Source organism: Polypterus senegalus, chromosome 3, assembly GCF_016835505.1.
Source record: "Polypterus senegalus isolate Bchr_013 chromosome 3, ASM1683550v1, whole genome shotgun sequence".
NCBI classification, from domain to species: domain Eukaryota; kingdom Metazoa; phylum Chordata; class Cladistia; order Polypteriformes; family Polypteridae; genus Polypterus; species Polypterus senegalus.
The window spans coordinates 214,916,682-214,940,132 of record NC_053156.1 but is presented as its reverse complement, the minus strand read 5'-3'; the positions used below and the strand labels follow the sequence as shown (position 1 = coordinate 214,940,132).

At 37.2% G+C, this 23,451-nt stretch overlaps 1 protein-coding gene across 1 annotated transcript; it reads left to right on the top strand.

The window, feature by feature from the left end:
• The first annotated feature begins 1,719 nt into the window (after nt 1-1,719).
• LOC120525821 (stathmin-4) lies at nt 1,720-21,200 on the top strand. The gene is made up of 6 exons (XM_039748425.1): nt 1,720-1,813; nt 3,185-3,240; nt 11,974-12,069; nt 13,626-13,831; nt 18,625-18,816; nt 18,933-21,200. The coding sequence occupies exons 2-6, from the start codon at nt 3,228-3,230 to the stop codon at nt 18,990-18,992; spliced, it is 567 nt and encodes a 188-aa protein (XP_039604359.1). The 5' UTR covers nt 1,720-1,813; nt 3,185-3,227; the 3' UTR covers nt 18,993-21,200.
• The last annotated feature ends 2,251 nt before the right edge of the window (nt 21,201-23,451 follow it).

Sequence of the window (23,451 nt, the reverse complement as noted above, 5' to 3'; positions counted from 1 at the left end):
TCCCAAGTTTCCTGCCTGCGTGCCATCAGTGCAGTGGGTAATCTGTTTGGGGATTCTGGCTTCAAATTATTTTGACATTCCTTCTTCCACCCTTTTCTACTACCTGCAGCTTTGTTTAGCACTTCAGCACATGGTGTCTCCCTTCCAACTCCTTTACCCTATCATCACCTTTTACCACTTGCTGGTTCCTTGTCTCCTCTCAGAAAGCTCGTCTCTGTTGTTTGCTCATTGCTATGTAAGGCTTTTTGTAACCCTTATCTCTCAGTGGTCTCAGGACATCACATTATCTTCTCCTATTTACTGGGATACAGTTTTTAAAAATGTCAAGAAATCCGAATCATCAGTTTACTGACTTTAGGTTTGTACACAGGTTATGTTTTACTCCTCATAAGCTGCATTTAATGGGTCTTAGCCCAGATTTCTTCTGTCACACATGCTCCTGCGATACCCCTGGGACATTTATGCATATGTATTGGTTTTGTCCTCCTGTGCTGGCTTTCTGCTCTCTAATCACTTGTTTGCTCTCTTCAGTGCTACCAGTTCCTAATCCTCTATTGCCACATATTTCTGTACTCTTAGATCTCTCAGGCCTCCAGCTAGAAGTCACATATCTCAGTACGGTAGCTACTAAACTTCTTCTTGCCCCTTGGTGGAAGACCACTGATCTAATCTCACTGGCTGTCATCCTTTTACAGCGCGATTTTTCTGGAGCTGTCTGCATCATAAACTAATGGAGCATCCAGTGAATCCATTCAATCTGCTGCCTCCACAGTTAAATCCTTTATGGGCAGAGACTCTTGATGCAGGCACTCCCTTTATCATGTGTGGTGGTGTGGTTGGTTGATGAGGCCATGGTTTATAGTGGTATGGCATGGGACTGTTGTTTATTTCTCATTTTCAAATATTATCTTTTTTATGGTTTTGTTAAATAAAATAAACAACTGATCACAAAAATAGTGTGTTGGTCATTTTCCTCCATAATAGCATTTAATTTGAGTTTTCATATAAAAGTCTGCATCCATTATTTCTAAATCAACTATAATTTGACATTATTGGAAGCTGTCCACGGTATGTGGATGTATTCATCAATCCCACCATTTAGTAACCCATTTTTTTTCTAGCTCAGGGTCACAGTAGAAAGCAATGCAATTTTATTAACAATCATGGATGCTTGGGTGGTAGTAATCATAGAAATATAAAACTGTGGTGTTATTTATCCATGTACTATTTAATGTAAAATTTTAATTTCCACCTTGGGGACAAATAAAGCATAATCTAATCAAATCTAATGGCCATTGTTATTGTTTAATATATCAATTGTAAACAGCATCTTTCGAATTATAGATCATTGCCTACCTTTTTTACCATAGAAATAATTTTATAGAGCATAACAGTATGTTATTATTTTATAGTTAATGGTCTAAAAATTAATAGGAAAAAATAACAGTCATTCATTAATACTATATTTGAAAAAGGAAGTCATTACACATGAAGCAAATTACATGCAAAACATACCAAATTCTTGTGTGCTCTGAAATTTTAAACTAGCAAAGCATTGTTAAGAAGGAAACATATGCCAGATAGTCACTGTCTGATAGTCATCAAAGTGTTAAATGGGCAAGCCTCTTTTTTTTCCTTCTTCCCAAACTGAAGGATGCTGGCCAATCCTAATGAGATAATCCGTCAGCCAATCAGAAACCTAGAAGATGATGTCATGCTGCAAGCCTGGCTGTGGTGCTGAGGCTGAGAGCCGTCTATTTGAACAGTCACTTAGAGCAAGTGATCGGGTGCATCTGTGGAGACTCACAAGGGGGTAAGTGTGGTCTGCTACAGAGGATAAGAGGTACAGCCTGAATACATTTGCAGCCAGCTATTATAATGAAAGCTTGATTTGATTTTAAATCATGTAGCATTTTGAATACTCTATGCATTTTGGAAGAGATACATGATAAATTCTTATATTTTAAACAGTCAGTTGTTTACATGTAAATGTCATATAATCAATACAAACTAAATTCTTTTGAATTACCTGTTTAAATTAATTTGATATTTATGCCAATTTTCATTTAAACGATTATTTAAAAACATGTGTAGTATTTGTCTTTTGAGTCTAGCTAGTTGGAATAACAAATGAAATGGCAAAATGTTTTAGGTATGGGGTTGGTGTTATACCTGAATCGTCTCTGCATGAATTTAATATTGGTATTACAGAAGCCCTAAACTGGGATTAAGCAGGTTTGGTAAATTATTTTCATTATCATCATCCATCCACCCATTTTCAAGGAGCTGATATTCTTCTCACTGTTATTATAACATAACAATGTAAGATTCTAAAAAAATACTTAATCCATTTTAAGGGCTAATGAATCCTGATATTATTTTTATTATTTATTATTATCAAGAGAAAGAAGAAGGAGAAACGTATATACAGATCTATTAATTATAAAACATTTTCTTTTGTAAACTATTGCCAATTACAAAGCAGAGTTTGCTTTGAGGAAAATTAATGAAAAAATAATTAGGATCAGGGCATCTCTCTGAATTGGTAAATAACTGAGGCAGGGAAAAGAATTTTCTGAGGACATTCCCTTTTCATTCTGGTGCATTTCATTAATGTAACCGTCTGTTTCAATAGCAATGGGTTGGATGATTGTTTTCAAGTCATTTAACTTTTGAATTCATTAAGAAAAAAAAAATGTTTTTTTTTAGAAAATGTTCTAATTATAAGAGCAACTGCTTATGAATATAGAAATGAATTGGATACATAAAGTAGGAGGGTTTAGGTGTGTTACCTTTAAAAATGCTGCAGTGGAAAGTGAGTGGGAATGATGTCATCCTATATGAAGCACAAAGGCTTGGCTGCACTTCGTTTCTACATCTGTGGCACAAGTCTGCTATGCTTTTCCGTATCTTAAAGATTGGGCTCTGCACATAAATACACAAACTCTAGCTGCATTGAAGCTTCTTGTTCTGTAAGTGCATTTTATAAAGGCACGGTTTTCTCTTGTGGTCTCCAATAATGCAGTGGCTGAGAATCCATTGCAGCCTCCGCCTTGGCCATAAAACCTGCCTACACAATACTTCTACATGCATTCCCCTAATGGAGGCGATAATCAATATATATTTGTGAAATTCTACAGGCGTCTTCTCTTATGGATATTTGCCTTTCTTTCCTGTTTTCCAGCTCTCTTATTAAATTTTCATTAAGTGGAATCTCAGTTGCCACAATGACTCTTGAAGGTAAGTAAAGTTTAACTTTGAATCTTTATCTGGTAATAAGCTGAAATCCATTCACCTATTGTCAGGCCGCAGATCCAGTCATGCTGCCTGTCTCCACACAATCGGGACACAATACGAGAACAAATCCTGCACTACATTCACAGCCACATTCACTTACCAGGTCATCTGAGACAAAATAAAAGCTAACCTGTACAACTTCATTTTAAGTAGAAATAAAATGAAACTGCAGTTTTAAAATTCATTTTACTGTACCTCAAAAGGAAAGATCTGCCTTCTCATAATTCTTCTTCAGTAAAGTTAAGAGGAGGTGCTTTGCTTCACTTTCTTGTGTGGAGTATCCATCAATCTATTGTCAATTATCATTAGAGTCACATCGGACTAGCTTTGGGGGCAAAGCAGGAATTATCCCTATATGAGGGTTCTAGTCCTTTGCAGAGAATTTACCAAATGATTCACTTTTTAATTACAGTTTATTATATCAGACATGTTTTTGCCACAGCCTTGTCACCATTTGTCTATAGTGCTCAGTTTGAATTTTTCTCTGGGTGCTCATTTTTGTTCTCAGTTGTAAATTGATGACTCCAAATTAGCTCAGTATGACAAAGTGAGCGTAGGTGTGTGAGTGTGTCCTGCAATGGGCTGATGGCCAAGGTTATGTGCCCACTGCTGTAAGATGCTGAACTCGACACATTGATTTTGATGAATGAGCAATGGAAGGATGGCATTTTTTTCTGATGACTTCATGATACAAGTCACTCTGTGGGGTTTGTATGTTCTCTTCTTGTTCTTGTGGGATTTCATTCCACATTACAAAGACACACAGTAGGTTGACTAGTCGAGCATTAATATGTGAGTGTGAGCATTACAGCCAGGCGCTTCCCTGGCATCCAAAGATACCCAGGCAGGCTTCATCTCCCCACTAGCCTTTAAGGGGCAGAAAGTGTGCTTCATATATGAATTCTGCTTGATGAACAAAAGACTCCAAATAATATGATACATCAATCTGAACAGAACTTAAAATCAGAAGTGAAATGTGACTTTTCCCATTTTTCAGTAAATTAGTGATCAATTTTGGTATTTAGTTTTTATTTTTTTATGAAGAGCCTCTTTGATTCCTGCAAACATTCCAAATTTTTTTTTTTTGTATTTTGCTCTTTTTCCTATTTTTGCTTGCTTCTTCTGTTTGATCGCTAAGTTAAAGGTTTCAGTTTTCTTCTCCTCGTCTGCCGTAATGCATACTAATACAGAGAGCACAGCTCTTTTGTCAATAAATTAAGGAACAGGCAGCAACCTGAAACTGAAATCTTCTCTCCAAAGTGGGAGGCAGCTGCCATGTTGGGCTGAGTGAAGGTTTGCTGACGCTACCGCAGTTCTGCTTGCAAGGCAAAGCTCTTCTCCTGGAGTTTCAGTCCAATCTCGGCATTATAATTTCCTCATTTTAAGCCCTTCCGATGCTTCTCTCAAAGCTCTTTTCCTGTAATGAATCTCATTTAGTGCCAAAAAAGGCGTAGGCTAAACAAGTGTCGCTATTCTTGAATGCCTCTCGCCACTCATTACTCACCCTGCCTTTTATCTGGTCAGGCATTGGCGAAGATCCACTGTCTGATCCTGCACATTCTTTTACACACCACCGCCTCATAACAACCTTTGTTTCTCTTTAATAAAAGAAGACTGAGCTTATTTCCATTTTTAAAAAAATCTTTTTTCAATAAAACTCCACTGTGTGATCCAGTTGTTTGGAACTAACATGGGTAGTTTTTTTGCACTCCCAAATCAATTTATCTTGTATGTTTTCTTATAAGCAGGCCCTATTCACATCACCAGCCATTCTGTTAAGGCCCTATCTACATGCTTACTGGCTGTTTATCTTTTTTCGGACATGGGATTTCTATCCATTCATCTAAAACCTATTTAATCCAATTTAGGGTTATGGAGAGCCATTTTCAATCCTATCAGTATCAAGCAAAATGTAGAAAACAACCAACCCACACTTTGCACAGCAGACTAACACACACACACACACACACACGCACACACACGCACACACACACACACACACCCCAACACACTCATTGAATCATCAATGAACATAACATATCTTTGGGATCTGATAGGAAAACAAGGGTGGCACAAAGATACAGGGAGAACATGCAAACCACACAGAGGTAGTGCTGCTCTCCAGGTTTTAAACTCTTGATTATAGAGCTGTGAAACATTAGCAGTAACTACTACACCACTGTATTTAAGTTAGTTTATTTTAATTTAGTTTTATTTTTGAAACTTAAACTGAACTTATTATCCAATCAGCAGTTCAGCGTTGCTAAAATCTAACATACCAATACCTCCCCCATGATCAGTTCCCATCTTACAATCCATGCTGGCAGGAAAAGCAGTGAATAACCAGCTAGAAAATAAATGGATGGAATCAGAACCCCCTTTCCTATAACTGAGAGTTAGGCAGCTGGAGCCGGTGGATGGATGATACAAACCCTAAATGGCACCCTGATTCCTCACAAGGACTAGTATTGCTATGATGGGGGAGAAATGTAAACTTACAGAGACATACACACTTCACATGATCTGGAAATCAAAATGGTGTCACCTTAACCATTGAGGTATCCGCATAAACAAAATGTGGCAATATTTGTTTGTTTTTTTAAACATCTATGAAAGCTTTAAGTCTTGGTAGCTTAATAAATGTTATTTGAGACACCATAAGTGCCTACATTATTATGAGAGTATAGTAATGTAAGATCATAAATCAACTTTGTGAAAAAATATTTAAAGAAATGGGAACGTTTCAATAATATGAATATATAAATCTAAAAAAATTATATTATATTATTTATTATATAAAATCTGCACTTGAAAATAGTTTATTCCGAAGAAATCCAGTTGCATGGGAAGGGCACAATTAGTGGCTCCCAGGATTTTGTAGAAGGCCTTCCTTAAAACTATCGAAGGGAAGAATTCAACTGCTTTTACTGTGAGATGTTTAAGGAGCTTCCACCACATCCAACTCACCACATTTCAATGAGATTTCTCCTTTACCAGTCTCATTGTGGCTTGAGTGTTTCAAATCAAGGCAGCATGGTGGTGTGGTGGAATCACTGCTGCCTCGCCACAAGGAGACCAGGGTTCTCGTGTTGGGTCATCACTTCGTGGAGTTTGCATGTTCTCCCCATGACCATGTGGGGACCCAAAATCCAAAGACATGCAGATTAGGTGGATTGACAACACTAAATTGTCCATAGTGTGTGTGTGTGTGTGTGTGTGTGTATGTGTTCACCCTGTTATGGACTGGCACACTGTCCATGTGCCTAATGCTTGCTGAGAAAGGCTCCTGTGACCTTTCTGAGGGTGTTGTGGATTTGGACAAAGGATTGATGAATGTCTTGTCTAATTCATCTTCAGCTGTTTGACAGATAGACTCAAGTTCCACTCAGTGTTACATTGAATTCATTCCTGGTGAAGTACTTTTGAACTATTACTTCAAAACGGATATTTTACTTAGACCACATGGGCTCATGTGGAAACTGGTTAGGGATTAATTGTAAATTGCCTATTCAAAATGTCTTATGTTGGCATAATGACTCTACACTGTAATGACACAACATACGTTTTCACCTGCTGTGAGATTATTCTGACATTGTGGAAAAACAAAACTCTTACTTGTGACAAAAGGCATTATTCTAAAAATCAACACCTCAAGCCTTTTGTATTCTTCTTGTCCAAGTTTGTTCACTTAATTTCTTCCTGTGGATGAATTTTTGAATATTCAGCAGTCATTAAATGGACTATATTTGGTGGAACAATCTGGCTTTTGGAAGACAGTTATTTTTGATTTTTATCACTAATAAATAATCTATCATTGCATGCGAATAGCATTATGATCTAACCTATATACATGAGTATCAACAATATTTTTTTGGGGAGGCTATGAAAGCCCTGCTGATGATGACATGATGTTTCACTGCTTATTTGTATGTTTGTGATACAACTAGAAAAGGTTTCTCATATTTTTATAAAGCCAGGCATATCAAGTTGCTTGAATCATGAGCTAATCATTTGCATATATGATTGACTAGCTGGCCCCCGCGGCTCCATCTGTAGTAGTGAAACAGGACAAACTTTAAAAATCAATAAACAAAAGGTATTGCTAGCTAAGCGGAGGTAAGGTACACTCCGAAACGCAGAGGCAGACTGACTCTCCATTCCTGATGTCACACGTCCCCCTCTCCTCGGCCCACAGGATTAGCATGAATGTATCGCTCCTGCAAGCAACCTATGATTTCAGCGCAATGAGAGAAGTTGCAAAATGAACCGGAATGTTCAAGCAAATTGTAGAAAAAAACCCAATCTAAATCCATTAAGTAGTTCTCTCGTTTGCTAGCTAAGATGAAATAAATTACGCTCCGAGGTTGGCGTGTGTCTGAGGAAGCCTTTGCCCCCCCTTCCCTTGGCCCGATGCACCTCTCTCGGCTTTCCGCAAATAAATCGGTACAGCAAGCGAACTATGATTTCAGTGCAATGAGGGAAGCCGCAAAATCAACCAGAATGTTCAAGCAAATTATAGGAAAAAGCCCAATCTAAATCCGTTAGGTAGTTCTCTCGTGAAAAGCGGACAGACATACAGACAGACAGATGCTGGATTTTATATATAGAGAGAGATTTAGAGAAGGATTAATGTAAAATTATTTTCTGCCCAAGGAAGCTGCTTATCTTTTTATCTAAATAATTGTATTCTGAAAATGTTCAGTTATTTTTTTCTTAGGTCATTTTACATTAGTATTGATTGTAAAATAAGTAGAGGAAGACAGATAAAGGTTTCGAGCACCAGCTGGTGGTGCCCGTATAAAATTAGCACAAAAAAAAAAACTAGCAGTAAAGTCAAAAGATATTTATTTGGATGATGTCTTTACTGACACAGGCCCATCAGATAGACTGTTCAAGAGTGGTAATGTTGGCCTTTATATGACATCCAGAGTAGAAGAGGCGGGGCTAGGAGCGGAAGTGGGAGTGGCTTCATGGATTATCATCTAAAGAGCTTCTGGTCTTTAGATGAAAGAGGAGGAAATGTGAATGATAGTGCCCCCTCTCTATTTGGGGTGGAATTATAATCGATACACAAACCCCTACAAGTGTGACAAGGTGTACACTGTCATCATTGTCACCTATACTGAGTATAAATAAAAATTGTTACTTGCATATGCTAATCAACACATAACACTTTATCACTTTCCAGTGCAATGATTACTGACTATAACTGCCATGGCTCAAAACAATTGTCTTCCTTGCCTAAAAAATAATCAGAACATATTTTTAAAAATCTAATTCATCTAAAAAAGGCGTACTATGCACACGTCAATTCCATGGTTAATTCAGTTAATTTAGTATTTCTCCCTTACTTGAAACTTCCAATTTTTTTACCTGTAAATCTGAAATCAAAATTGTTATTCTATTGCAAACAGAATTATGCAATTCTACATAATCTGCTTAAAATGATTGGAGATTGAAATAAATTAAAATACATACACTGGGAGAATCACTAGAATTTGAGCAACATTAAGCTATAGAATATTATGCGAAACACGGCTGTTGCAGAGTTAACTTAACTTTTCATTTCATCCTATTACTAAATTTCCTGTGATTGCTGACCCCTCATTTGTCTTTAGCTTTTATTTTAAGGTTAGTGTATTTCAGCCTGTGCCATTTGGAGAGACATTCCTGTAGGCCACAGAATCAACTTAAACTAGTTATGGAGTGCCCTACAGAAGAACTTAAAGCAAGGCGAGAACTATCTCTGGACTTGCCCTTCAACAGTCGTTCTGTATGTTCAATTATAATTAGAAATAGAACACCTTTCATTAGGTTGGCCTTACATTCCACGGTGGCATTGGCTTGGATCTGCCTTTATGAAATATCTGTTATTATAAGACACTTCTGCTTCCACACATCTCAGCACATTTTCACAAGATAAGCTTTTTGCTATTTTTAAGGCATGTTTAATCCAATGGCTGCACTGCCTTTGGGATTATTAATGTTGGCTATTAACTTGCCTGTTGCAGCCAGAGACTTGCTCATTTAACAGAACACAAAAAGCAAATCGAAATAAAGTACACAGAATATTACAGAATTGCAGAGGATAATCCTGGTCTAATGCTAAAGATAGAACACCTCTGCAAATGCCACCAATAGACAGCTGTTAAAGAGTAATATGGAGCCAAATAAGAGATTATCTGTTGGGACCTGGACTACCTCACAAATCTTTCTATTCAACTGCATGAGAACAGGTCATTCATCTGAACATAAGCATGTCCAGGCCTGGCCAGTACTCGGATGGGAGACCATCCAGGAAAAGCTTGGGATGCTGCTGAAAGAGTTGGTGCTGAGACCAGAAGGGGATCTGAATGTGGACCCCAATGCCCCAGTACAGTGATGGGCACACTGTACTATAAAATTAGTGCCGTCCTTTGGATGAGACGTAAAACCAAGGTCCTGACTCTCTCTGGTCATAAAAGACCTGTGCTCATCCTTCTTAAAGATTAGGGTGTATCCCAATGTCCAGGCTAAATTGCCTACCACGGCCTTGTCATTCTGGCCCCCTAATCATCGCCTGTCTCTAACAGGCTATCTGTCTCTCACCACTTCACCATCTAACATTTAATGTGTGCTGGGCATGGCACAAAAATGCCTGTCGTCACATCATTCTAGTGGATGCTACGCATTAGTAGTGGTTGAAGTGGCTCCACACTCACTGGAGTGCTTTGCGTAGTGAGAAAAGGGCTATGTAATGTAAAAAAATAATACTTATTATTATTATGTTGATAGTTATATATAGTGCTCACATCTTGTCCCATGGGAAATGTTTTATGTGAAAAGAAAGTGAACTGGAGAAGTGATGAAATTGTGCAAGGGATTGTGTGCATCTGTCACATGACTACTCGTGGACCACCATTGATCTTGGTCTTAATTGAAAGCTTCTTTCTGATATGATATGTGCTGGTGAAGCAAACAAATGTGGTCAACGGCAACTTCTTTGAAGTCATCTGGGATCACGTCTTTAACTGTATAGGCAAACTTTTCAAGAAGCTAAAATGGCAGAAAGAAAATAAAGAGCAACAACATCTGCTGAGCATGAAGCAAACTGTAGAAGTGAATTACAGGATAGGAAGAAGAAGAGTAACAGGTCTGGCATTCACTGTGCCATCAAGCACGTGCATGTGGCAACATACTGCTTAATGGGAACTACTGGGGCTGGAAATTTGTGCTTGAAGGGATCGGCGGTCCATAGGTTTCCTAATCATTTTAGATGTGTTTAGTTTGCATGAGTGGCTTAGTCATTAATGCTACTGCCTCTCATGTATAAAGGAAAATGGAGTCATTCCTACCCTGAGAGTTATTTATATCAACATTTTTATTATTCACATGAGTTACTTATCTTCCATTTGTCACAGTGATTGATTTTGCAAAATGCTTTCATTTTTAGCACTCCATTCAAAAATGATATAAATATTCTAAATGTTGATATTGGTTCTGGGTTGCACAGTGATTAGAGATGCTAAGTCAAAGTTTTCATAATGTCTTTCCATACTTCTATTTCCCTCCACATCCACATCTGCTTGGTAGATGAACGCTATGTTTTGAGTACCTACAAAGATCAAGGCTAAATGTGCTGTGCATGATAGTTGGATCATAATCAATTTTGGTCAAGAATGAGTGAACAAGGCAACAATTTTAAAGGGCAATGATAAAAAGAAATCAGCCAGACTAGGATCAGTCTCAAAAGCTCTGAAATCAGTCACCAAATCATAAGGGATAGACAATAATTAAAGTTAGGACAAAATGAAAAAAACAAAAAAAAATTACTAAAGAAACAGATTTTGTTTTACTTGAGTTTTTATTTGAGAATAAAGTGCAGATGATATCAGAGGGCACTCTTTTAAAGATGGTTGCCACTGCATTCTTCCTACATAAAATGACAGAAAAATTATTTTATGATTGGGAGATGGTGTTCCATCAAACAAACTGAGGTCTCAGAACCAGGAATCATTTACCTAAACTTAAACACTAATCCACACTGAAGATCCTTTGAAGTATTAGCCCCAATTTATCACTAAAACACACTCTCAGAAACATTTTGTAAGTACCCACAATCTTGAATAAAGAGTCATCCATCACAGTAGCTTTCATATAGCATCACTAATGATGTCATCATTCACAACTTTCATAACCACACCCCCTAGCAACAGGCAGGGGTGGAGCTACATTTTAAGGGCCCTGAAGCTTGAACTGTTATTAGGGGCCCCTTCTCCTCCATATATTTTAAATATATTTGTAATGAAACATCCTTAATTTGAAAGTTTTCATGCAGTACATAACAAAAATAAAATCAACAAAACTCAGAAAACAAAAACATATTTAAATTCTTCAAAGTTACAAAAAAATGTATTGAGTTCAAAAGGAAAAATGTAAAAGATTTAATATACCTTGTATAACACTGTGATGTCATAAGTACACACATATAAGTCATGCCTTATAGCCTCTTGTGGCATAATAACAACATGTTTCAAAATGGCATCACAAATAAAATAAATAAAGTAAAGGTACAAAATAAAAACAGATGCACAAAATGTTTGAATTTTTTACTAAATCATGAGGGACTCTGATTTTTGTTTTGTTTCTATAATGATTTGATTTACATTGTCATGTATGGCTTTGTCTTTTATGCAGCCTATAAAAGGAAGATGAAGGAACTGCCAATCGTTTCCCTATTTTGTTCCTGTCTACTTGCTGATCCAGTGGAGAAGATGAACTATAAAGAAGAAGGTAATTTAATGTTTTGTTTTTTTTTCTGTGTGTGTGATATCGTTTATAATATACATTGCCTAAGGAAAGTTTGGTAAAACTCTTTACTTAATGTGTCAAGATGGGTGTGCCCAGTGTGACACCAAATCAGTCCAATTTTATTGTACCACATCAAATAAATAAAGGGGGGCGACATGAAAGGAAACCAATAGAAATGAAGGAAACAGCATAAAATAAAGATTTGGCCAAGCTACCTACTACACAACTACTCAAAAGAACGTGATATATCGTATCTCCCTTCCAAACTTCCTTTTCCTTAACTCAGTGGACATCATCATCCTCTTCACCAGATAAGACTTTATCACTGCTTCCCAACCTAAGCTTGTCTAACTCAAGCAGTGAAGATCCTCATAAGGGTACATCCAGGAGTTATTTTGGTGCCATTTTTGCCACTCAGGAAGCATGTCCAGTTATTCTCTCACACCACAGAGGCTGTTGCTAAAACTACATTTCTGAGTGAAGATGAGACACTGAGCTAAATATTGTTGCTGCTCAATACTAAAAAACAGCCAATGAAAACAAAACATAAAATAAAATATCATCCTATGCTTGCAAATTATTTTTTTTAATTGTATCTCATTTCCATAAGAAATTCAAATGAGCTATTTGCTATAGTAGCATACATATTATTTAACATTCAACTACACATATTCATTTCAGCTAATACAGTAATGGGTGAGTAGAACTACCTCATGTTCCAGGACCTGGGTTCAAATCTATGTCTGATCACTGTCCAAGTTTGTACACTCTCTAAATGTCTGGTTTCACCTACATTACAAAGACGTGCATGTTAGGCTTACTGTCAAATCAGAACTGGCAAGGTAAGAATGTCTGCTCCTCGTGGACTGGCATCCTGTCCAGGGCTCATTCCTGTTTTGTGTTCCAGCTCTTGTCTGAAATGGAGATAATGGGTATAAGAAATGGGTATATGGGTGATAGCACATTGATTGACTGCAATTAATCAATTAGTGCTCTTTAAAATTCTTAATATCTTTGTTAAGCTACACATACTGCAAGTTATATCATTTTTAGAGAGAAGTCAGCTCCTATTAACTAATAATAACAATAATGCATCTATTGTTTATGTTCTACTTGAATAAAATTAAGATGTAAAGATTTAAGCATTTTATGATGCAAATGATATATTAATTTAATTCATTATTACATTAAAAACTTTTTTCAAAGCAGTTACTCTAATTTATAGTCCAAGGAGGCATCAGTTTATCTCAGCATGACTGGGAACAAGAAAGAAACCAACTCAGGTATGAGTGTACAGTAGGATCTACTTGTGCACACTGTCACACTCACACTCAAACGCGGTTTGATTAATCAGACATGTATGTCTTTGGAAATTTAAGAATACCCAGAGAAGAAACTGCACTGACATGGACAGAATGTGCAAACACACAGACAATGATTGGTCATTGAATCTGAACCTAGAACACCAGGCATACGAGGCAGCAGCTTTAACCATTTAATAGTTTCTGTCCTGTTCAGTTAGTGTTTCCTTTTTTCAGATGCAGTGGACTTAAGCTGGTGTGTTATCAAAGATGTGGAAGTGATTGAACTGAACAAGAGAGCCTCAGGACAAGCCTTTGAGGTGATACTAAAACCTCCTTCTTTTGATGGAATCCCTGAATTTAACAGCTCTCTTCCTAACAAGCGAGATCCTTCCTTGGAAGAAATCCAAAAGAAGCTAGAGGCTGCAGAAGAAAGAAGAAAGGTAATGTGATATAAGAAAAGCGAGAGTCAAAATGACTAAGTGAGGTAGTGGTAAGGTCTATCTATCTATCTATCTATCTATCTATCTATCTATCTATCTATCTATCTATCTATCTATCTATCTATCTATCTATCTATCTATCTATCTATCTGCTACAGCTGAGTAATAAAACTAGTAGCTTCTTAGTGATGGCTACCATCAACAAGGCTTGCTTGCAATAGGTTAATAGGATCATTATTACAAAGTACAAAGTAAATATACAGTATATACAATAAACTTCATATCACATCATTTTTCTCAATCCAGTTCAGAGTTATGGGCGCGTCCACTCTCTCAGACACAGGTGGAAACCATGAATTGCCAATTAACTTAACTTGCATGTCTTAGGGAAAACCTAGAGTACCCAGAGGAACACCCAACTCAGACATAGCAAGGTCAGGCTTAGTCCACAGAGACATGGTATGGTCACAGGAGAAGTATACCTACTGTATAGATAGATAGATAGATAGATAGATAGATAGATAGATAGATAGATAGATAGATAGATAGATAGATAGATAGATAGATAGATAGATAGATAGATAGATAGGGCCAGTTTTGGTGTCACCAGTTAAGCTACATCACATCTTTGTACTACAAAGTAAGAAAAAAATCTAGATGTGAAAATTAAATCAGTTCAGAATGTATTACATTAAAAATAAAATTTAATAATGTTAATATTTATATTTGAAAACCGGCATCTGTGATGGGGCACTGCTGCGTATGTCCCTAACTCAGGACAAAGACAGCAAAAGTCCAAATTTATAACAAGGTTGGACTGATTACAAAGTGAGAGAGAATAAAATATGAAAATAAATATTGAAATGAAATTAACTCTTGCTATCCAACAAGAACTGACCAAACAAGGTCAGGTCTGAAACTATCAAGTCGGGTGGCTCATCAATTTCTCAGTTGTCACTCACCTTCTACTCCTTTATCTACATTTTCCCTATCTGTCCCTATCTGTTCACGATGTATGCTTCATTAGGATAGCTGCAAGATTGATTCAACTTAAATTGTATTGCATTGAAATTGTTTTTATCATTCTACATTACTCCATCATGAAGTATTTTATAATTCTAAGAATAATATGATTAACATTAGCTGTCTACTTTATGGAGGTGCCACCACAGTAGGATCAATTTTCAGCCAATGGTCAATGTCTATTTGAAATTGCATGTCCTCCCTGTGTCCAGATGTTTTTTAGTCCAAATTTATTTCCTCTCACATCCCTAAGACACATCTGTTAAGTTGATTAAGAGCTCAATTATAGCCTTTTCTGAAGGTGTATGGATTAGTCTGGAAACATTTCCTGTGATGCACTGACACAAGGCACATCTTGCCCCATGACGTGCCCTATGCATGGCCCTCACTAATAATGCACCTCAGAATAAGAGGACTTATTCTAAAAATTAATTAATTGATCAAACAAATTAATGTAAAAATATTTTTTTAAGCTGGATATCAGAGTACCACAGTGGCAACTACACAAATCAAGTATTTAAGTTAGAAACCCTGCCACAGGATTGAATGTGGGGTGTTGAGTTTGTATGGCCTTCCTGTGGCTATGTGGGTTTCCTCCAAGGTAGTGTAGATTTTTCTCCCACATCCTCAAAGATGTGTATATTAGATTAATCAACAGTTCCAAATTGGTCCCTGCATGTGTGATTGAGCCTTGTGATAGGCCGGCTTCCTCATCAGGGTTTGTTCCTGCCTTGTGCCCAGTGCTGCTGGGATAGACTTCAATTCCCTTGCAACCCTTAATCTGATTAAGCTGTTTTGTGACTGATACAAGATTAAATTCTGATTGATTATTTTTAATAGGAAACTCACTATTATGCAAAATAATTTAAGAACAGCACATATTGAAAGAAAAGACATTAGTGTTGCTAAAGCGAGAATCAAAAGGGCTACTCAGTGATGTATAAGTTGGGTACTACAATCTATCCATGGTGACAGACCCAGTGGAACCACAGTGCACAAAAACAATAAATGTTCAAAACGAACCTTTAAGAGTGGACATGGAGTATATTTACTTATGAAATGTTGTATGAGAAGGGCCACATATGGCTTGCTCATCACAGTTGATGTGATATCTCCCTTTCTTTTCAAACATTGACACCCAAAAGTAGCAAGCAATGTTGTGTAAATGTGACATTTCCTGACAGTTTTTTGAATTGGTAATGTAAATGATATTCTCTCCTGGATTCACTGGTCCTTCCTTTTTGTACACTGCACACTCCTTGGCCACTCTGTTCCATAAATGCTTTTGGCAATCCAAGCCTTGGTCGGTCCTCATATGCCCTGAATGACCTAGCCCAGGAGTGCAATGACTAATTTGCAGCACCCACTTATGTAGACAGCTCATTAGCACCAACCTCATCCCGCACCCACCCTCTTTTGACCTAGCATGGGATCCCTGAGTAGCTTTGTCATAGTATGTGTGGAGGCTCAAGTCACCATGTTAAGCGGAGGTCATATTGCTCAGCTGGTCCACTGCTTTCACTGCAATGATGGGCAGGAGGATGCTAACGTCCTCATCCTGGAATGAGTTCCATGGCCTCTCAAGCCTCTTCTGTATTTGGGACTTACGGAATGTGCTTTGGCTCTCTCCCTTCTATCTTATTGATGCACCATTAAACCCCATAGACAGAGCCATGGTTGCTGCTAATGTCTCTGCTCCTAGCTTTGTCTGCAGCCTGGCACTTCCAGCCCTAACACTGCTGGAACTGCCATTCTCTCAACTATGCCCACAGATAAAGTGGAACCTCGGGTCATGACCGTAATTAATTCCAAAACTCTGGTCAAAACCCGATTTGGCTGTGACCCAAAGTAATTTCCCCATAGGAATGTATGAAAATACAATTAATCCATTCTGGACTGTATAAGCTGTATGTAAATATATTTTTTTTAAGATTTTTAAGCACAAAAATAGTTAATTATACCATAGAATGCACAGTGTAATAGTAAACTAAATGTAAAAACATTCAATAACACTGAGAAAACCTTGAACAGAGAAAACTAACATTGCAAGAGTTCACACTATAGCCTTACGAACTGCTCTCTGTAAATACTTTTTAATGAGTTTTAAGCACAGGGAAAAAATGAACATTTTAAAAATCCGTAATTTATACAAAAACTAACCATAAACAACCAAGAAAACTAACCTTGCATGAGTCGAGTTCTGGCATGAAGGAAGTGAGGAGGAACTGGGTGGAGAGGAGATTACAGTTTTGAGGTAAAGACTGTGACGATGCGGGATCGCTGCATGCTCCCATCTCGCTTCCAGGAGCCCTTAAACCCGTCACCATCGGTAATGTTGCCGATGAGCACGACAGTGAGGTACTACAATGGAGCAATCGGATGGTGCAAAAAGTGCCAGGTGCTTTTATTAAAATCAACAAAACAACAATCAAAAACAAAGTCTAAATTAAATAAAGTGCAGTGCTTTCAGAATCCTTCAATAAATAAATGATCCCATAAAAACAGAAGTGAAGTGGAGGTTAAAATCCAATAGAAAAAGTCTTCATTAAATACAACGAGATTAAAACAATGCTTGAAGCAGTCTCTTTAAAAACAAGCCCGGTGCATTCTTTAACTGCCTTCTCAGCCTTTCTGCCTTCTTTAACTGCCTTCTCGCGCTCTTTCTCTCACTCACTGCACAGGGAATGCACAGGGAGAGACTGAACACGTGCAGAAATCATCGGCGCGTACGAACCAGAAGGGAAACTGGCTTGTTCATCACCTGAGTGTGTGGTCTTGAACAGATGCAAAAGTTTGGTGAACTTTTTGGTCGTAACCCGATTTGTACGTGGTCCGAGGTTCCACTGTAGTTCTACACTATGAACTCCAATTTTGTCACTCACTTCGGCCTGAGGACAGGTGACCTCATCAAATTGAGTGCCCTGTACCTCCACACTCAGCCCCGACTTTTCCACCCAAGAAATTTGGCCAACCTTCTTACCACAGGACATTGTGTTCTCAATATTCCAACATAATTTTGACAAAATTTCAAAATATCAGAAAATGGCATGATGGTGTGGTGGGTAACGTTATTGCCTTGGTGTCAGAAAATGGGGTTTAAGTCCCATTCTTGTCAGTGTCTTTGTGAAGCTTATTTATTCTTCTTGTCTCTTCATGAGTCTTTCTCCATGCACTCTGGCCAATCTCACTTAGTTAGCGTTGCTGTTGAGTTCCTGCCTTGCACCTGTTACTGGTAAAGTAGGCTCTGGCTCTGTTCTACCATGAGTTTGATTAAAAAAGATCATACTGCAGATGCTTGTGTCTGGGTGAAAAATATATAGGCATGTATGTTTATAGGGTTGTTTTGGTCACATGTATAGAGTACAATGGAATTCTTACTTACATGTGCTAATCAACTTGCAAAACATCACAGCTCTCTGGCACCAAGATAAGTGGGCACAACTACCTTACCTTGAAATTTTTGTCTTCCGTACCCAGAACATCGCAGAATAAAAATAACAGTTGTCTTTTCAGTTACATATTGATTGTACTTATGTTTATTAAACTTCATGACAAAGTGTTTTTTTTTTTTTGATACTGAACAGAGTAATAAAATTTTGAAGGACTCTTCTTACCTTTCCTTTCTTGGCTAAACATTAACAGATGTAAAACAGTGAATATTGGTAACCCTATGTAATGTATGTAAGTTTTGTTAACAAACTGCAACTGAGAAGTGCTTGTATATTCTTATGATATTTACAAAGATGTATACTTGGTTATTTTTATCTTAGTGCCAAGAGGCAGATCTCCTGAAGCATCTGGCAGAAAAGCGAGAACATGAGAGAGAAGTGATTCAGAAGGCCATTGAGGAGAACAATAACTTCATCAAGATGGCAAAGGAAAAACTTCAACAGAAAATGGAGGCCAACAAGGAAAATAGGGAAGCACTTTTGGCAGCCATGCTGGAACGTCTGCAAGAGAAGGTTAGTAGAATTCCAACATTTTACTTAAACATTACTGCCCTATTAATTTGAACCAAATCAGACTGTAGATGTAATAAAAGTGTAACCACAAGGATTCCGCTTTTGGTTTCTTTCAGGACAAACATGCTGAAGAGGTGAGAAAAAACAAGGAGATGAAAGAGGAGGCATCTCGGTAAAAAGAAGAAAGCATGGGACTCATTTTTGCTAGCTAAAATACAAAAGAAAAAAAATCCAAATTTAAAAGACAAAAAGTTTTCTATGTGATGATTTGAGGGGGCAAAGAAAGAAGCTGTGTAGTCCAAATGAAAAAAAAAAGTGAGTTAGTGTTTGTCTTTGTGGCAATACAAGGTGCACCAGCTCTCATGTTGGGCAAAGGAGAGACGTGATGATACAGTCGAGACAACAGGCTGTCTGGTCATTTGAACGTTAGCTTGTGATTGGGCTCTAAAGTCAGTCCCATGATGTTAATCGGACCACAACCGTTACCCTTTGCAGTCATTTGTTATTCAGCCTTGCTTGAGTACAGTACTTTGTGATCTTCCTGCGTAAGATGATTTCGGCATAGAGTGTCACTAGCCATCTTTGCTTTTCCAACTTCCATTATACAATATAAAACAAGAAAAGTAATGATCATAAAGCTATTATAAAAAGTACAACATAATAAGAGGTATACTTTAAATTCTAGCACTATCCACTTGTTAAGCTTAATTCGCATTTAACTGATGGGCCTGCTTTCTTTTAATTGCTAAGTAGAAACCATTATTGTACCTTCAGCAATTTCAGTAATATACAGTGCATCATCAACATACTGTCATGAGAAACCGAAAGATTAGCATTGCAGAATATGTCAGCAAAATTGAGAAAGGTAAACGTTTTCACAAAATCCACACATTCTGAAATGCAGTCCCTGAGCTATTTTTGATCTGAAAATAAACTTCTTTGGGCTGTCTCTTGTAAAGTATATTCCAGTCAGCAAGCCTTGTTTATGGTAGCCATCACTAAGAAGCTACCAGTTTTATTACTCAGCTGTAGCAGATAGATAGATAGATAGATAGATAGATAGATAGATAGATAGATAGATAGATAGATAGATAGATAGATAGATAGATAGATAGATAGATATTGCTAAAACATACTTAAATACAGATTATGCTGTAATTAACATGATAATGAGAAAATATATCAAAAATAATTTGAGCATCACAGCACAAAGTAGGAATGATAACAACAAAATTCAGGAATACTATGAAGGCTGTTTACCAGTAACAAAACATTTTGGCAAAGATTTGATTCTTAAATATTTTGTATATGCTTACTTATAAAATTTTATATATATATATATATATAAATATAAATATAATTGCTCAGGTACAACAAGAAATTAGGCATTTCATTACCGGTAGTCAAGTTCTTTCTTTCCAATGGATGCAACAGAAAATTCAAAATTTTCTGCCCAATGCAATTTCTTGTTTATTTACATTTGTAGAAACACATTTATGAAAATTAAGTGCCTTTTGATTTTAACATTTGCTTGCTGAACTGTGTAATTTATTTAAGGGAAAAATATCCTAAATCGCTGTAATATTCTACCACTTGCATACATAACAAGATTTTGATTATAGAAAATGAGAAACAAATTTATCTTAGTCACGTCTGCAACAGAATATCTTTAATTAATTATTCACTGAGTTGCCGTCCATTCTTGTGTTTCATATCTGAAAGTTAAAAATCTTCATAGTTCGGTAAAGCTAAAGACAGCAATTTGTCATGAGCTTGCTTCATAAGGTAGAAGATATCCATTCATTCACATAACATGTGGCAAGCTTATCATATTTATGAAACAATATTTAAATATTTCATCATTTTACCAGTTCACAAACCATTTTTTTACTCAAGGCCTTAAATGTATGTCACTGCTGCATCCTACTTAAAAAACCTATGCAACTTTCACTTCAAAATTAACAGATGGCTTTTGAAATGACAAATTCGTTTTTGCTTTAGCTGATAAAAAAAGATTAGACCTTTAAATTTCCATCTGATTAATCAGTGACACTTACGCGTACACACGACACTAAAAGTTCTTATCTCTCCCATTAAATCCAAAACTTTTTTGCACAAAAATAAAGCACATTTTCTAAAACAATTTGTATTATGAAAAAGAAAGAAAACAAAAAACAAAACCGGCTCCCCACAATCCCTCTATCATTCCAGGTGCACTTTGTCTTGGCATGACAATGTCTTTTCTGTTTGTACTTTGTGCTTGTTGATCATTTGTTTCTTGCAAAATGTTTATATCTAATAATGTGAAGATTCTGAGAAAAAAAAACAAAACATATGATTAAAGGTTGAAAAGCAACTGTTCAGTCCTGATGACCGCAACCTAACTTTGTGGTACTGAGTCATTTCTCTTTAGCATGATCAGTAAAATTGTACTGCTGTCAGTAGGAAACCCGTGGCTTTGGCAATCAGTACACCTTTATAGAGTAGCTATGTCCATTTTCATTCCACAACACTAAGGTTATTAAACAAATGTCTTGTATGAATACTGCGTTGTGTGTGCATTTCCATGCGTGCACATTGAAGAGAATGGTTAGACACAATAGGCAATTTAGTGGAAAATCTTACAGCTTATAATAAAGGCACTGTATTATACAATAGGGAATAATATTTGCTTTATTTTATACCTTCCATTTTTAAAAGTAATCTGCGCTGTTGTAAATTTTGTTTGCTAATTTCTTTATTTTTTGAAATCTATATTCCAGGTTCCATGAGGCCTGGTCACATTCAAGGCATCAAACTGGGAGGAGGCTCACCACTGGATTGGCTAGCCCAACATGTTAAATGGGAAATAACTTTAGTGAAAGAAATGGGTGGAAAAGCCTTGACTTTCAACCCTGGGGATCAGAGATGAGGTCTGGCTAAACAGGAATTCTCAGGTCTTTCTAAGACCTTCAAATTCACCATATGCCAAAAGACCCTCTCCTGAGTGTAGAATAATGAACAAACTGGCATTTTTTTTTGTTTTATTTTTCTGTTTTTTTTGGAACATAAATGAAGGTTAACGCATAATGCGCAAGTGTTCTGTAAGATGAATGTAGTGTGAAGATTTATAAATGAACATGAATGTGATCAGAAGTAAAACTCAGATTCATTAGATAAACACAGCCAGCTTCAATACTTTGCAGAACAAGCTGTTCCATGTGGCTGTTGTATTGTATTGAGAAAATGTATCATTTTCAAATGCAAACTTATTAAAGGTGTATAAATCAGCAGTCTTAATGTTAATGAATGACATGCAAAGTTTTATTATGATTGCTCCAGGTACTCCACGGGTATACAATATTTTGCAGAGTTTCCGTCTTCTGGGAAAAACAGTGCCAACAACCTGGTGGTCTCACTCATTCATACTGTAATAAAGGACACATAAGTGGGCTATCCTAACCGAGAGCAAAAATTAGTCAAGATTTAATTTAATCGTGTAAATCAAAAAGTAAAGAAGGGATAAACACATGGAGAAAAAAAGACAAAAAAGGCGTTAGCTATCATTGTTTTCACAATGCTTCTCAAGTTACTGTACATCATCACTTCCATCTCATCTTCTGTTGTCTCCTTACAATACTCTGGTCAACGTGGTTTCCTGCAAGTTGAGTCTTTGCCTCAGCTCATTAAACAACTCAAGTCTCATGAGTATCCAGCAATATCCTGGAGCATTAAGAGTAAGAAAATAACACTAACTAAACGGAAGTCCTCTCTGATTCCTCTCCATAGTTAATTAAAGGGTAATGCAAACAAGGGACTTGTAGGTTGTGAGCTGCCTACACTTCACAGTAGGCAGAAGGATCTCATGTGTCCCATGTGCCATTAGTGCACAGGTGTCGAACTCCAGTACTGGAGGGCCACAGTGGCTGCAGGTTTTCATTCAAACCATCTTCTTAATTTGTGACCAGTTTTTGTTGCTAATTACCTTCTTTTGCCTTAATTTTAATTACCTTGACTCAGGCCCCTTGGTTGTTTCCTTTTCCTTAATTAGCAGCCAAAGAATAATGAGACACAAAACAAGAATCCATATGACCATCTCACCTGTGCCCATCACAAAATATGTGAAAATAAAGAAAGGTGGAGGTCTCAGTAAGGCTGATCTCTCAGCTCACCAAAACATTGTGACGGCGGCCTTAGAAAAAACAGAAGAAATCAACAGTTCTGGAAATGTCTGCTGTGGCAGAACAACAGCACCAACAAGTCATGGAATTAAATAATGAGTTTAATTAACAGCAAGAATCTGCTTCTCATTGTGAAACTGACTGGTTTCTGAAGCCCTGATTTAGCTGGTCATCTGTTGGCTCGTTTCATGTCTCATTTCTGTTTGGCTGCCATTTAATGAAGAAAGGAATCAATTCAGCAGAAAGAATTCTTAAGAACAGGGCTATTAAAATGAAGAGAACAGGAGTTAATTAGCAGTTGTGGCAGGTGGCCAGGGAACTTGCCCCACCGGGACGCCTGGGTCAGGGAATGACCGGGAAGGGGGCAATATTTTCTCTGGATGCAAGAGGGCAGCCCCCCTGATTTCCATCCAGGACCACGACTACGGAGCTGGAAGGCGCAGCCCCGTGGGGGTCCGTGGTCCAACCAAGGGGC

Excerpts from the sequence above, each read along its gene's own strand:
- LOC120525821 (XM_039748425.1), top strand. Across the intron at positions 12,070-13,625 it reads GATGAACTATAAAGAAGAAG|ATGCAGTGGACTTAAGCTGG; the intron begins GTAATTTAATGT and ends TCCTTTTTTCAG. Across the intron at positions 18,817-18,932 it reads TGGAACGTCTGCAAGAGAAG|GACAAACATGCTGAAGAGGT; the intron begins GTTAGTAGAATT and ends GGTTTCTTTCAG.